General features: G+C 48.0%; 1 protein-coding gene across 1 annotated transcript; it reads right to left on the bottom strand.

Annotated features, from left to right (window-relative positions):
• Positions 1-200: 200 nt before the first annotated feature.
• Positions 201-4,022, bottom strand: LYRM2 (LYR motif containing 2). The gene is made up of 3 exons (XM_044275298.1): positions 3,865-4,022; positions 745-885; positions 201-659 (listed from the first exon to the last, which is right to left on the bottom strand). The coding sequence occupies exons 1-3, from the start codon at positions 3,904-3,906 to the stop codon at positions 579-581; spliced, it is 264 nt and encodes an 87-aa protein (XP_044131233.1). The 5' UTR covers positions 3,907-4,022; the 3' UTR covers positions 201-578.
• Between the last annotated feature and the right edge of the window lie 13,292 nt (positions 4,023-17,314).

Raw genomic sequence — 17,314 nt, 5'->3', positions numbered from 1 at the left:
TGGATGTTATTTAAAGGGATTTCCTGGAAGACCCACACACACGCCCCATTTGGGCTCCAGCCACACACACCCCATTTGGCTTTTGCCGAAAAAAAGTCCACCCAGTGTAATCTCGCCTATTGTGACTGCAGCTCTAGGTGTGACTAGAGAACAAGATGTAACTAACGAGAAGTAAATCAAACACGAGGAGAGGTACAAAATAATGTATAAACTTATTCCTGCTACAAGGATGATGACAATGTAAGAAAACAAACAAAATAAAACATCTCTCTGCAGCAGAAGCTTTACGTCTGGAGGAAAGATGCACAGGAGAAGGATCTGGAGGACATGTTCATGCGTGGACAGAAGCACAGGAGAAGGATCTGGAGGACATGTTCATGCGTGGACAGAAGCACAGGAGAAGGATCTGGAGGACATGTTCATCCGTGGACAGGTAGGTGACCTGTCGGCACTGGTGAGGCACGAGTACATACAGGTCAAGGCAAGGTCCACACATGTGGGGTCATCGCAGGGAAGAGTCCGTTCTCTGCTCCGTGATGTCTCCCATATGATGGTGGCTCTCGCAGTATCGCACCGGTCTAAGACTTGGCCAGCTGTAGAGACTGCTCCATCGTCTGCACCTGCCGTTCACCCTGCGTTATCATCATCCGTATGGTGATCTGAGGAGGACAAAAGAGATCATCACCATGGCACCTCGTTACAGCAGTCGGGAGCCCCCAGGCCGGACATGTTCGCCCTTCCCACCTCATCACTGGCCGTCTTGTTCCTCTTGAACTCCCCCCTGGCCCAGTCCCTCATGTAGCTGCGGTCTGCAGGGTCGGGGATTTGACGCACAGCGCGGAGGATCCTTCTGTAGAGACCCAGCACCTGCTGCCTGACCAGGAACTGGAGACCAAAAAGGGTTAAGGATGAATGAATCACATATAATCAACAGTGTTATATCAATGCGACAAAAACACACACACTGGTATGTACAGACGACTGCAGAGCGGGATGTCCCCAACACTGCCGAGAGGCTGCCCCGCCAACAGCGTCAAGCCCCAAAGACTGCTGCTCCCCCTGAATCACAAAGCAGGAAGCACTGCAACCTCTGCATCGCACCCTCCTCCTCTACATCGCACCGTCCTCCTCTGCATCGCACCGTCCCCTCCTCTACATCGCACCGTCCTCTCCTCCTCTACATCGCACCGTCCTCTCCTCCTCTACATCGCACCCTCCTCCTCTGCATCGCACCGTCCCCTCCTCTACATCGCACCGTCCTCTCCTCCTCTACATCGCACCGTCCTCTCCTCCTCTACATCGCACCGTCCTCTCCTCCTCTACATCGCACCGTCCTCCTCTACATCGCACCGTCCTCCCCTCCTCTACATCGCACCGTCCTCTCCTCCTCTACATCGCACCGTCCTCTCCTCCTCTACATCGCACCGTCCTCTCCTCCTCTACATCGCACCGTCCTCTCCTCCTCTACATCGCACCGTCCTCCCCTCCTCTACATCGCACCGTCCTCCTCTGCATCGCACCCTCCTCCTCTGCATCGCACCGTCCTCTCCTCCTCCTCTACATCGCGCCCTCCTCCTCTACATCGCGCCCTCCTCCTCTACATCGCGCCCTCCCCGCCTCTACATCGCACCGTCCCCGCCTCTACATCGCACCGTCCCCGCCTCTACATCGCACCGTCCCCGCCTCTACATCGCACCGTCCCCGCCTCTGCATCGCACCGTCCCCGCCTCTGCATCGCACCGTCCCCGCCTCTGCATCGCACCGTCCCCGCCTCTGCATCGCACCGTCCCCGCCTCTGCATCGCACCGTCCCCGCCTCTGCATCGCACCGTCCCCTCCTCTACATCGCACCGTCCCCGCCTCTACATCGCACCCTCCTCCTCCTCTACATCGCACCCTCCTCCTCCTCCTCCTCCTCTACATCGCACCGTCCTCTCCTCTACATCGCACCGTCCCCGCCTCTACATCGCACCGTCCCCTCCTCTGCATCGCACCGTCCCCGCCTCTGCATCGCACCGTCCCCTCCTCTACATCGCACCGTCCCCGCCTCTACATCGCACCCTCCTCCTCCTCTACATCGCACCCTCCTCCTCCTCTACATCGCACCCTCCTCCTCCTCCTCTACATCGCACCGTCCTCTCCTCTATATCGCACCGTCCTCTCCTCTATATCGCACCGTCCTCTCCTCTATATCGCACCGTCCTCTCCTCTATATCGCTCCGTCCCCTCCTCTATATCGCACCGTCCTCTCCTCTATATCGCACCGTCTCCTCCTCTATATCGCACCGTCCTCTCCTCTATATCGCACCGTCCTCTCCTCTATATCGCACCGTCCTCTCCTCTATATCGCACCGTCCCCGCCTCTACATCGCACCGTCCCCGCCTCTACATCGCACCGTCCCCGCCTCTACATCGCACCGTCCCCGCCTCTACATCGCACCGTCCCCTCCTCTACATCGCACCCTCCTCCTCTACATCGCACCGTCCCCGCCTCTACATCGCTCCGTCCCCTCCTCTACATCGCACCGTCCCCTCCTCTACATCGCACCCTCCTCCTCCTCCTCCTCTACATCGCACCCTCCTCCTCCTCTACATCGCACCGTCCTCTCCTCTATATCGCACCGTCCTCTCCTCTATATCGCACCGTCCTCTCCTCTATATCGCACCGTCCTCTCCTCTATATCGCACCGTCCTCTCCTCTATATCGCACCGTCCTCTCCTCTATATCGCACCGTCTCCTCCTCTATATCGCACCGTCCCCTCCTCTATATCGCTCCGTCCTCTCCTCTATATCGCACCGTCCCCGCCTCTACATCACACCGTCCCCGCCTCTATATCGCTCCGTCCTCTCCTCTATATCGCACCGTCCTCTCCTCCTATATCGCACCGTCCTCTCCTCTATATCGCTCCGTCCTCTCCTCTATATCGCACCGTCCTCTCCTCTATATCGCTCCGTCCTCTCCTCTATATCGCTCCGTCCTCTCCTCTACATCGCACCGTCCTCTCCTCTACATCGCTCCGTCCTCTCCTCTACATCGCACCGTCCTCTCCTCTACATCGCACCGTCCTCTCCTCTACATCGCACCGTCCTCTCCTCTACATCGCACCGTCCCCTCCTCTACATCGCACCGTCCCCTCCTCTATATCGCACCGTCCTCTCCTCTATATCGCTCCGTCCTCTCCTCTATATCGCACCGTCCTCTCCTCTATATCGCACCGTCCCCTCCTCTATATCGCACCGTCCCCTCCTCTATATCGCTCCGTCCTCTCCTCTATATCGCACCGTCCTCTCCTCTATATCGCACCATCCTCTCCTCTATATCGCAGTCCCCTCCTCTATATCGCAGTCCCCTCATCTATATCGCACCATCCTCTCCTCTATATCGCAGTCCCCTCCTCTATATCGCAGTCCCCTCATCTATATCGCACCGTCCTCTCCTCTATATCGCACCGTCCCCTCATCTATATCGCAGTCCCCTCATCTATATCGCACCGTCCTCTCCTCTATATCGCACCGTCCCCTCATCTATATCGCAGTCCCCTCATCTATATCGCACCGTCCCCTCATCTATATCGCACCGTCCCCTCATCTATATCGCACCGTCCCCTCATCTATATCGCAGTCCCCTCATCTATATCGCACCGTCCTCTCCTCTATATCGCACCGTCCCCTCATCTATATCGCAGTCCCCTCATCTATATCGCACCGTCCCCTCATCTATATCGCACCGTCCCCTCATCTATATCGCAGTCCCCTCATCTATATCGCACCGCCCTCTCCTCTATATCGCACCGTCCCCTCATCTATATCGCAGTCCCCTCATCTATATGACACTCTTCTCCATAGTACACCTTGCCCCCTCACCTGTTTGAGGCTGAGAGCCGCTGGGGGGATTCGTAAGGACATGACCCGTCACATACTTCACGGACTCCTCTATCACGGGCTGTCTTCTAGGTCGACGCCATTTTATCGGAGTCCGTCAGTGCTGACAGGAAATTCCGCGCCTGCGCCCTCTGCCGGCCGCTGGAGCGCGGTGCCTTTACACCGAGAGGACGCTAGATCATGAACGCTGTGTCATTACCAACTGTGACCACCAGATGGAGACACAGCACTGGAGATCCGGCGCTGACCGGGGACAGGAGCGGACAGCTGCCCACGTGCGCTGCGCTGTATCCAGTCCTGCCATGTGTGGTTCAGCTGACACCATGACACATGCTGGAGCGAACACTTTAGAGACACAGGTTTGGCTCTCTTTCATGTGACGTGTGGCGGCCACTTTGGTGACGTCACGCTCCTTGCACTGCCTGGTTCTGCCTCCAGGTGGCGCTGTGGGCACAGTGTGTCTCCTCTGTCCTCTCCAGCAGGCTCTATCATCCTGAGACTGCTCCGGGTCCATGCCATTGTCCTAGAGACCACCAGGGAGGGGCCCCACTGTCTTCTCGGCTCTATAGCTCCCCATGGTGGAAGCTGCAGGCATTACAACTACCTGCCCCTCCATAGCAGCTCCCTGCCCGAGAATCCTTTTCCCCCATTTTCCCAGAAATCCTTTTTATTTTTGTGGGGTTCGGCCCCTGTAAAGCCCCCCCATATGCCCGGGCCTGCACCCCGGCACCCACATCGCTTCTGATGCCGACACGGCCGCCACTGCATCTCCTTGTCACACGGATCAAAACATCCGTCATCGTGGGGGGTCCTGGCCTCGCGGGTGACGCTATGAAGGCTCGTCCCCATCGCGGCCTGCTATTTGCCGCACACAACCCACCCCTAATCTTATAGACACCCTACATGTGGCCCTCAGCTTATAAACCCCCTACATGTGGCCCTCATCTTATAGACACCCTACATGTGGCCCTCAGCTTATAAACCCCCTACATGTGGCCCTAATCTTATAGACACCCTACATGTGGCCCTAATCTTATAGACACCCTACATGCGGCCCTAATCTTATAGACACCCTACATGTGGCCCTAATCTTATAGACACCCTACATGCGGCCCTAATCTTATAGACACCCTACATGCGGCCCTAATCTTATAGACACCCTACATGTGGCCCTAATCTTATATACACCCTACATGTGGCCCTAATCTTATATACACCCTACATGTGGCCCTAATCTTATAGACACCCTCCATGTGGCCCTAATCTTATAGACACCCTACATGTGGCCCTAATCTTATAGACACCCTACATGTGGCCCTAATCTTATAAACCCCCTACATGTGGCCCTAATCTTATAGACACCCTACATGTGGCCCTAATCTTATAAACCCCCTACATGTGGCCCTAATCTTATAGACACCCTACATGTGGCCCTAATCTTATAAACCCCCTACATGTGGCCCTAATCTTATATACATCCTACATGCGGCCCTAATCTTATAGACACCCTACATGCGGCCCTAATCTTATAGACACCCTACATGCGGCCCTAATCTTATAAACCCCCTACATGTGGCCCTAATCTTATAGACACCCTACATGCGGCCCTAATCTTATAGACACCCTACATGTGGCCCTAATCTTATATACACCCTACATGTGGCCCTAATCTTATATACATCCTACATGCGGCCCTAATCTTATAGACACCCTACATGCGGCCCTAATCTTATAAACCCCCTACATGTGGCCCTAATCTTATAGACACCCTACATGCGGCCCTAATCTTATAGACACCCTACATGCGGCCCTAATCTTATAAACCCCCTACATGTGGCCCTAATCTTATAGACACCCTACATGCGGCCCTAATCTTATAGACACCCTACATGCGGCCCTAATCTTATAGACACCCTACATGTGGCCCTAATCTTATATACACCCTACATGTGGCCCTAATCTTATAGACACCCTCCATGTGGCCCTAATCTTATAGACACCCTACATGTGGCCCTAATCTTATAGACACCCTACATGTGGCCCTAATCTTATAAACCCCCTACATGTGGCCCTAATCTTATAGACACCCTACATGTGGCCCTAATCTTATAAACCCCCTACATGTGGCCCTAATCTTATATACATCCTACATGCGGCCCTAATCTTATAGACCCCCTACATGTGGCCCTAATCTTATATACACCCTACATGTGGCCCTAATCTTATAGACACCCTACATGTGGCCCTAATCTTATAAACCCCCTACATGTGGCCCTAATCTTATATACACCCTACATGTGGCCCTAATCTTATAGACACCCTACATGTGGCCCTAATCTTATAAACCCCCTACATGTGGCCCTAATCTGTTCATGGACATACACCAGGGCTCCAGGGTAAAACACCGCCATGCGCATTTGGGGCCCAATGTTGTGACTTACGCATCTTGTGCTGACAACTGTAGCGGCTCTGGGGTGAATTAGTGAATGGACCCCCCAGCAGTGACCCCCATTTTGGAGGCTACGACCCTCCAGGTATTTATTGAGGAGTGGCGCGAGCATTTTGACGCCACAGAAACTTTTTAGAAAGGAATGCACAGAGGACCATGCAAAATGAAAATTGCTATTTTTCCACAGGTTCAGCATGTCAGTGCCCAGTGGGCTGTGCCCAGCGTGCGCTAATCTACGCCCCTCATAGTGTTAGACGGGTTCTACCGGGTAAACAAATGCCTTCAAAGTGGGAGTAAACTGCAGCATTGGCACCCGGCAGGGCTCATAAAAGCTTTGGAGTGCGGATTTTTCTGGAATGGTTCTCGGGCACTACATCACATTTACTCCTGAGGTGCCCATACGGTGAAAACCTCAAGTGACCCCACCCCACTTTGGAAGATCCACCCTTCAAGTTATATATCAAGGGGTGGAGAGAGCAGGTAATATATGGAAAAATTAGGGGCCAGTAACGTATTAAAACCTAGAGTTTATTAGGATTATTAAGATCCCGAATGGGGAAGGAAAGCCCCTACCAGACAAACTGAACAAACAACTATGCGGGACCCAGGTGGGTGAGTCACCATAGGTCAAGTCCACTAACAAACAATATAAGGAAGCGGAACTGACCAACAAAAAAACACTAAATTAGGTCTTCGACAGTGTGCCATAGACCTAAGGTTATGCCATAAGGCGAAAAAAAGGGTAGATCTTACCGGTGGTACAAATCAGAACCAAGTAGTCCAGTGCACAGGAGGTGGAGGAGATTCTCGTGCCTGAAAAACATCCTCTGGTCAGTTGTACCTTGGTGCCAAAGGGCTACAGGGAAAAACTGTCCCTGTTAATGCCCTACTTGGCTTATGAATCCCTAAGGTAACCTCCTAACACAGGGTCCTTACCCCGCAAAGGGTGGCCCCGTCTGGAACCTGGCCCTAATAAATTCACCCTAAATAGCCCTATCAGGACAAGGGGATTGGCCCTATTAGTGATGAGAGCTACCAGGGTGTGGGGAACTAGTATGCAAGATATATTCAAGGTTCCTACGCGTTTCGTTTTTGGAACATATCAAACTTTAAAGGGTACCTCCACTTCAAAAGGGACCCCCTAACTCGTCAGGGGACAGGGGTCATAAGTGGAGGAAAATATCTCGACTCCTAACACAATATGATAGTTATCTCGGTTAGAGGGAGGGATGGGAAGGGGGAACCATAAAGGTTGCGCAGACCTAGATAGACCAGTGAGGTCCAAATCAGCCCAGATACTGTTTAGATCATGGAGCGCATGTAGCATATACCATGAAGAGCGGCAGTACAGTTTGGCATGCCGCCTGCGTGGAGAGAGCAGGTGTTTGAGCAGGGGACCCTGGAAAATGAAAATTCAAAACATTTAATGAAAACAATGTTTCCCACAGATAATGGTTTCATTGCCCAGCACGTTGTGCCCATCTCACGCCTGGTGAGGGCTTATATTTTGTGGGATGAGCTGCCATCATCAGTGGTTCTATTTTGGGACACATACAACGTTTTGATCATTTTTTATTTAACTTTTTGGAAAGCAGGACAAAGAAAAGCCAGCAATTCCGCCCTTGCTTTTTGAGTTTGTGATTCCGGTGTTTACCGTTCGGGGAAAATGACACGTTGTCTTTATTCTGCTGGTCACGATGACTATAGGGATACAAATTTTATTGTAACGGGGTGCCGAAGGCGCACTCAGTCTCCTATCAGCCGCAGACCTGCTGCTTAGCTTCGGGAGCGAGGATCTGTGTTTGACCTCGTTCCCAGGGCGGCTTTGCTAGCTGGGAGGCTCCGTTTCCTCCTCTAACCCTGAGGCGGATAGGCTCTCCTCTGAACTGTGCACAGTTTGGGCCCGGGTTCAATCGAACTTAGAAAAGGCTCAAAGTTATCAGAAACTCAAGGCCGATAGGAGACGTTCAAGGGGGGTGAATTTTCAGGTTGGGGATAAGGTATGGTTGTCCTCCAAGAATCTCTCTCTTAAGGTAGATTCTAAAAAGTTTGCTCCTTGTTTTATTGGACCATATAAGATCACGGAGGTGATTAACCCGGTATCATTTAGGTTGGAGCTGCCCGAGTCATTCCACATTCATAATGTGTTCCATAAATCTCTACTTAATATTTTTTTTTTAACCGGTAGTACCATCGAAAGCCTCGCCTCTGCCGGTTCTTGTTAATGATGCTGTCGAGTATGTGGTGTCTAAAATAGTGGATGTCAGGAAGGTGCGTAATTCCTTGCAGTACCTGATTCACTGGAAGGGGTATGGACCTGAAGAGAGATCTTGGGTACCTGCCAGGGAGGTTCATGCTCCTAGACTTGTTCGAAAATTTCATTTAGAACACTCTGAAAGGCCATCGCCTGAAGTCTTGGGCCCCTCGTAAAAGGGGGGGTACTGTAACGGGGTGCCGAACGCGCACTCGGTCTCCCATCAGCCGCAGACCTGCTGCTTAGCTTCGGGAGTGAGGATCTGTGTTTGACCTCGTTCCCAGGGCGGCTTTGCTAGCTGGGAGGCTCCCTGCTCCTAGGTCTGCCTTGAGCGCCAAGCTGATCACTCGGTGCTCGACTGGTCGGTCTGTCGGTCATGTGACAGCCAGCCTGCTGGCCACAGGTTGCCTGTTAATTTCTAGGTTAGTGGCTATTTGTTGGACTACTGAATACTCACCTGATCCTGTTCCCTGACGATCCTTTACCTGCTCCTCCTGTACTGCGCATCCTTCCTGGTATTTTGACCTCGGCTTCCACCTGACTATTCTTTGTGGACTCCTTTGGTACTTCTCGACTTTCCTGGTATTTATGACCCCGGCTTCTCCTGACCTTTCTTTACTTATCCCTCTGTACTGCGTTGTCCTCTTGGTTTTGACCTGGTCCGTTCACTATCCGTTATTTGTCTTGTCTGTCCTTCCCGCACGTATCCTAAGTTAGGGACTGCCGTCCAGTTGTCCCCTGTCATCAGGACTCGTGAGGCAAGAAGGCAGGGCCAGGGGTGAGGGTGGAGCGCAGTGGTCACTATCCTCCCCCCTGTGTGTGTGTGTATGTGACCGTTATATTTATATAGTTTTTTTTACATTTTATCTCGTCATATTTTTGCTTTGCCATTTTCTTAGAGCCATGATTTTTTTTATTTTTCTAGTGATGGTCTTGTGTGAGGGCTCATTTTTTACAGGATGAGGTGATGTTCTCACTGGTGCCATTTGGGGTTACATACAACTTTTTAAAATATTTTTTAATTGGGGTGACCAAAAAATGGCCGTACTGGCACAGTTTTCATTTATTATTTTTACGATCTTCAGCTGACAGGGTAGATATTTTATGAAGTCGGTTGTTATGGTTGCATCGATGCTTAATATGTCTTTTTTTTTATTTTGCACAGTTTTACACAATAAAAGCATTTTTGAAAAGAAAAATGTTTTGTTTTTGTTACCATTTTCTGAGAGCCATATTTTTCGTATTTTTCATTTGAAAAAATGACTGTTCTGGAACGACTTTTAGGGTACTTTCACACTAGCGTTTTTCTTTTCCGGCGCTGAGTTCCGTCCTAGGGGCTCAAATCCGGAAAAGAACTGATCAGTTTTATCCTAATGCATTCTGAATGGAGAGTAATCCGTTCAGGATGCATCAGGATGTCTTCCGTTCAGTCTTTTTGACTGATCAGGCTTTTCAGAAAACCGTAGCATGTTGTATTTTTACCTCCGGCCAAAAATCCGGAACACTTTGACTGAACGCCGGATCCGGCCTTTTTCCTATTGACTTGCATTAACGCCGGATCCGGCGCCGTGTGTTCAGTCAAACCGGATCCGGCTTTTGCATGTTAAACCCGAAAAATGTGAAAAAAAGTTTAAGTCCATAAATGGCGGATCCGTTTTTTCCAATGCATTTTTTCATTGTGATCAAAATCCTGATCAGGATTCAAATGTAATCCGTTTTCACATGTTTTTCCGGATCCGGCGGGCAGTTCCGGTATCGAAATTGAACCCCGGATTTAAACAACGCTAGTGTGAAAGTAGCTTTATTTATTTTTTACGGTCTTCACTTGACAGGGTGAATCATGTGATAATTTTATTCAGCCGGTCGTTACAGATGCAGTGGTAGCTAATATGCCTATTTTTATTTTTTACTTCAAATTTTTACATTTTTATTTTTTTTCTAAAACACTTTTTGAAACTTTTTATTTTTTAGTTTTGTCCTACCGTGTGACATTAACTTTTTGAAGTCTGACCCCCTCTTCAATGCAGTACAGTGCATGTTGTATTGTGCCGCATTGAACTGTCAGTGTAATACACTGACAGAGTGCCTATGAGACCCAGCCTGGCGGTTAGCTCCGCAAACCCTATACATGCCGCAGTCAGAATTGACTGCGGCATATGAAGGGTTAACCAGCCAGCATCTATATGTTTTCAACGATGCTGGCGAATACGATCAGAGGACCATTTTTAAACAGCGTTCTGGCAGAAAGCCCGTGAACAAACAATGTGTATATATATATATATATATATATATATATATATATATACGTTGCTTAGTCACTAATGGGTCTTCCCTGGTCTTGGTGTAGTAGGTCTCCCTTGGTCTTGGTGCAGTAGGTCTGCCTTGGTCTTGGTGCAGTAGGTCTGCCTTGGTCTTGGTGCAGTAGGTCTGCCTTGGTCTTGGTGCAGTAGGTCTGCCTTGGTCTTGGTGCAGTAGGTCTGCCTTGGTCTTGGTGCAGTAGGTCTGCCTTGGTCTTGGTGCAGTAGGTCTGCCTTGGTCTTGGTGCAGTAGGTCTGCCTTGGTCTTGGTGCAGTAGGTCTGCCTTGGTCTTGGTGCAGTAGGTCTGCCTTGGTCTTGGTGCACTAGGTGTCTCCTGGTATTGGTGCACTAGGTGTCTCCGGGTCTTGGGGCAGTGGAGCTGCCCTGATTTTAGGGTCTGCTGAGTTCCATGTAATTATGTGCAGTGATTTCCAGTTCAGTTTAAGAAAAATTTTACCAATTGAAAATCTGACTAGGAGCCACGTGTCACTTGTAGCTAGCAGCACTCAGCCATTGACTTGGACGTTGATGGGAGGGATCACTTAGTGCTGGCAGACAAATTCTGCTGCTTTTCCCAACATCACCTAAGGGAAAACCTGTACTTCTTCCCTACTCCAAGTGGGTCTTTGTTTTCAGTTCTTGTGGTGGAGCTTTAAGCCTCATGTTCTCCAGAATTCCACATTGACCTCCAGCAGATGGCGCCAGATCCTCTGTCAGGATGACTAGGGAAAAATATAAGCCTGGAATGATACGTGCAAACACATGCAGAGACCATCTGTAGCCCAGGACAGTCCAAACCAACCCACAGCGCACACAGATCTCTGATGTCACCACCACACAGCGCACACAGATCTCTGATGTCACCACCACACAGCGCACACAGATCTCTGATGTCACCACCACACAGCGCACACAGATCTCTGATGTCACCACCACACAGCGCACACAGATCTCTGATGTCACCACCACACAGCGCACACAGATCTCTGATGTCACCACCACACAGCGCACACGGATCTCTGATGTCACCACCACACAGCGCACACAGATCTCTGATGTCACCACCACACAGCGCACACAGATCTCTGATGTCACCACCACACAGCGCACACAGATCTCTGATGTCACCACCACACAGCGCACACAGATCTCTGATGTCACCACCACACAGCGCACACAGATCTCTGATGTCACCACCACACAGCGCACACAGATCTCTGATGTCACCACCACACAGCGCACACAGATCTCTGATGTCACCACCACACAGCGCACACAGATCTCTGATGTCACCACCACACAGTGCATATAGATCTCTGATGTCACCACCACAGCGCACACAGATCTCTGATGTCACCACCACACAGCGCACACAGATCTCTGATGTCACCACCACACAGCGCACACAGATCTCTGATGTCACCACCACACAGCGCACACAGATCTCTGATGTCACCACCACACAGCGCACACAGATCTCTGATGTCACCACCACACAGCGCATATAGATCTCTGATGTCACCACCACAGCGCACACAGATCTCTGATGTCACCACCACACAGCGCACACAGATCTCTGATGTCACCACCACACAGCGCACACAGATCTCTGATGTCACCACCACACAGCTCACACGGATCTCTGATGTCACCACCACACAGCGCACACGGATCTCTGATGTCACCACCACACAGCGCACACAGATCTCTGATGTCACCACCACACAGCTCACACAGATCTCTGATGTCACCACCACACAGCGCACACAGATCTCTGATGTCACCACCACACAGCGCACACAGATCTCTGATGTCACCACCACACAGCGCACACAGATCTCTGATGTCACCACCACACAGCGCACACAGATCTCTGATGTCACCACCACACAGCTCACACAGATCTCTGATGTCACCACCACACAGCGCACACAGATCTCTGATGTCACCACCACACAGCTCACACAGATCTCTGATGTCACCACCACACAGCGCACACAGATCTCTGATGTCACCACCACACAGCGCACACGGATCTCTGATGTCACCACCACACAGCGCACACGGATCTCTGATGTCACCACCACACAGCGCACACAGATCTCTGATGTCACCACCACACAGCGCACACGGATCTCTGATGTCACCACCACACAGCGCACACGGATCTCTGATGTCACCACCACACAGCGCACACAGATCTCTGATGTCACCACCACACAGCGCACACGGATCTCTGATACTATTTTAAATTCTAAAGCAAGCTCTACCTATTGCACCTCGTACAGGCACTTGGCAGCACTGCTGCAGGATTCCAGTGTCAGATGTTTGTTTGGGTCCAGTAGTCGGGTAGTAGTCAGTTGTCAAAGCGCAGAAGTAATCCGTTACAGTAGCTATATAGTAACCAAGTCCAGGGGTCAGAAGCAGCATGTAGTTCCAATATTTAGGTATTAGTCATGTGTCCATTATTTAGGGAACAGTAGTCAGGTCCAGTAGTGAGGTATAAGTTATGTCCAGTTGTCAGATGTTAGATTGGTCTAGTAGTTTGGGAGGAGTAATTTGCAGTAGTCAGAGTACTGACATACGGTATATCACAGTGCAGGGGAGGAAGCGGTGCTGGAGGTGAGGACATTGAGGTAGACCGACCCCGTTCTGATTCCTGTTAGAGCAGGATATCTCTGAAGTCTGGAGAGATTGCCGTAGACAAGCACTATATGGCGGAATCATTTACACACTGAATGGCAGTCTTATATAGGCACTGAATACATGTTCAGTAGTATTGTAAAAAATATATGGCAGGGTTATGTGGGCAGTATATAGTAGTATCATTTGCATACTGTATAGGAGTATTATTTTATCGTATAGTATTACTGTATAGATACTGGTAGAATGGTGTGTTCACGATACAGAGTAAATAAACAGCATGTTTGTTATATAGTATTAATGGTATAACCTGGGTATCTCCTGTGTGCAATTATATACAGACGTGGGCAAAATTGTTGGTACCCTTTGGTCAATGAAAGAAAAAGTCACAATGGTCACAGAAATAACTTTAATCTGACAAAAGTAATAATAAATTAAAATTCTATAAATGTTAACCAATGAAAGTCAGACATTGTTTTTCAACCATGCTTCAACAGAATTATGTAAAAAAATAAACTCATGAAACAGGCATGGACAAAAATGATGGTACCCCTAACTTAATATTTTGTTGCGCAACCTTTTGAGGCAATCACTGCAATCAAACGCTTCCTGTAACTGTCAATGAGACATCTGCACCTCTCAGCAGGTATTTTGGCCCACTCCTCATGAGCAAACTGCTCCAGTTGTGTCCGGTTTGAAGGGTGCCTTTTCCAGACTGCATGTTTCAGCTCCTTCCAAAGATGCTCAATAGGATTGAGGTCAGGGCTCATAGAAGGCCACTTTAGAATAGTCCAATTTTTTCCTCTTAGCCATTCTTGGGTGTTTTTAGCGGTGTGTTTTGGGTCATTGTCCTGTTGCAAGACCCATGACCTGCGACTGAGACCAAGCTTTCTGACACTGGCTAGTACATTTCTCTCTAGAATTCCTTGATAGTCTTGAGATTTCATTGTACCCTGCACAGATTCAAGACACCCTGTGCCAGACGCAGCAAAGCAGCCCCAGAACATAACAGAGCCTCCTCCATGTTTCACAGTAGGGACAGTGTTCTTTTCTTGATATGCTTCATTTTTTCGTCTGTGAACATACAGCTGATGTGCCTTGGCAAAAACTTCGATTTTTGTCTCATCTGTCCACAGGACATTCTCCCAGAAGCTTTGTGGCTTGTCAACATGTAGTTTGGCATATTCCAGTCTTGCTTTTTTATGATTCGTTTTCAACAATGGTGTCCTCCTTGGTCGTCTCCCATGTAGTCCACTTTGGCTCAAACAACGACGGATGGTGCGATCTGACACTGATGTTCCTTGAGCATGAAGTTCACCTTGAATCTCTTTAGAAGTCTTTCTAGGCTCTTTTGTTACCATTCGGATTATCCGTCTCTTAGATTTGTCATCAATTTTCCTCCTGCGGCCACGTCCAGGGAGGTTGGCTACAGTCCCATGGATCTTAAACTTATGAATAATATGTGCAACTGTACTCACAGGAACATCTAGTTGCTTGGAGATGGTCTTATAGCCTTTACCTTTAACATGCTTGTCTATAATTTTCTTTCTGATCTCTTGAGACAGCTCTTTCCTTTGCTTCCTCTGGTCCATGTCGAGTGTGGTACACACCATATCACCAAACAACACAGTGATTACCTGGAGCCATATATATAGGCCCAATGGCTGATTACAAGGTTGTAGACACCTGTGATGCTAATTAGTGGACACACCTTGAATTAACATGTCCCTTTGGTCACATTATGTTCTGTGTTTTCTAGGGGTACCATCATTTTTGTCCATGCCTGTTTCATGAGTTTATTTTTTTACATAATTCTGTTGAAGCATGGTTGAAAAACAATGTCTGACTTTCATTGGTTAACATTTATAGAATTTTAATTTATTATTACTTTTGTCAGATTAAAGTTATTTCTGTGACCATTGTGACTTTTTCTTTCATTGACCAAAGGGTACCAACAATTTTGTCCACGTCTGTATGTACAGCTGGTATAACCTGGGCATCTCCTGTATATAATTATATATGTACAGCTGGTATAACCCGGGCATCTCCTGTATATAATTATATATGTACAGCTGGTATAACCTGGGTATCTCCTGTGTATAATTATATATGTACAGCTGGTATAACCTGGGTATCTCCTGTATATAATTATATATGTACAGCTGGTATAACCTGGGCATCTCCTGTATATAATTATATATGTACAGCTGGTATAACCCGGGCATCTCCTGTATATAATTATATATGTACAGCTGGTATAACCCGGGCATCTCCTGTATATAATTATATATGTACAGCTGGTATAACCCGGGCATCTCCTGTATATAATTATATATGTACAGCTGGTATAACCTGGGTATCTCCTGTGTATAATTATATATGTACAGCTGGTATAACCTGGGTATCTCCTGTATATAATTATATATGTACAGCTGGTATAACCTGGGCATCTCCTGTATATAATTATATATGTACAGCTGGTATAACCCGGGCATCTCCTGTATATAATTATATATGTACAGCTGGTATAACCCGGGCATCTCCTGTATATAATTATATATGTACAGCTGGTATAACCTGGGTATCTCCTGTGTATAATTATATATGTACAGCTGGTATAACCTGGGTATCTCCTGTATATAATTATATATGTACAGCTGGTATAACCTGGGCATCTCCTGTATATAATTATATATGTACAGCTGGTATAACCTGGGTATCTCCTGTGTATAATTATATATGTACAGCTGGTATAACCTGGGTATCTCCTGTGTATAATTATATATGTACAGCTGGTATAACCTGGGCATCTCCTGTGTATAATTATATATGTACAGCTGGTATAACCTGGGTATCTCCTGTATATAATTATATATGTACAGCTGGTGTAAGTTATACATCTTCTTGTATATAGTGATATGGACCATGCCGGTATAACCTGGGCATCTCCTGTATACAATTATATATGTACAGCTGGTATAACCTGGGTATCTCCTGTATATAATTATATATGTACAGCTGGTATAAGTTATACATCTTCTTGTATATAGTGATATGGACCATGCTGGTATAACCTGGGCATCTCCTGTATATAATTATATATGTACAGCGGGTATAACCTGGGTATCTCCTGTATATAATTATATATGTACAGCTGGTATAACCTGGGTATCTCCTGTGTATAATTATATATGTACAGCTGGTATAACCTGGGCATCTCCTGTATATAATTATATATGTACAGCTGGTATAAGTTATACATCTTCTTGTATATAGTGATATGGACCATGCTGGTATAACCTGGGCATCTCCTGTATATAATTATATATGTACAGCGGGTATAACCTGGGTATCTCCTGTATATAATTATATATGTACAGCTGGTATAACCTGGGTATCTCCTGTGTATAATTATATATGTACAGCTGGTATAACCTGGGCATCTCCTGTGTATAATTATATATGTACAGCTGGTATAACCTGGGCATCTCCTGTGTATAATTATATATGTACAGCTGGTATAACCTGGGTATCTCCTGTGTATAATTATATATGTACAGCTGGTATAACCCGGGCATCTCCTGTATATAATTATATATGTACAGCTGGTATAACCTGGGTATCTCCTGTATATAATTATATATGTACAGCCGGTATAACCTGGGTATCTCCTGTATATAATTATATATGTACAGCTGGTATAACCTGGGTATCTCCTGTATATAATTATATATGTACAGCTGGTGTAAGTTATACATCTTCTTGTATACAGTGATATGGACCATGCC

This window comes from Bufo gargarizans, chromosome 1 (assembly GCF_014858855.1).
Source record: "Bufo gargarizans isolate SCDJY-AF-19 chromosome 1, ASM1485885v1, whole genome shotgun sequence".
Lineage (NCBI taxonomy): Eukaryota > Metazoa > Chordata > Amphibia > Anura > Bufonidae > Bufo > Bufo gargarizans.
Note: the sequence above shows the minus strand (reverse complement) of the source record. Positions and strands in the feature narration are given on the sequence as shown.

Bases quoted from the DNA above. Each gene is read 5' to 3' on its own strand.
- LYRM2 (XM_044275298.1), bottom strand. From the start codon at position 3,906: ATGTCCTTACGAATCCCCCCAGCGGCTCTCAGCCTCAAACAG. The intron at 886-3,864 runs GTGAGGGGGCAA...TTTGGTCTCCAG, and splicing joins CGGCTCTCAGCCTCAAACAG to TTCCTGGTCAGGCAGCAGGT. The intron at 660-744 runs GTGGGAAGGGCG...TGTCCTCCTCAG, and splicing joins ACAAGACGGCCAGTGATGAG to ATCACCATACGGATGATGAT.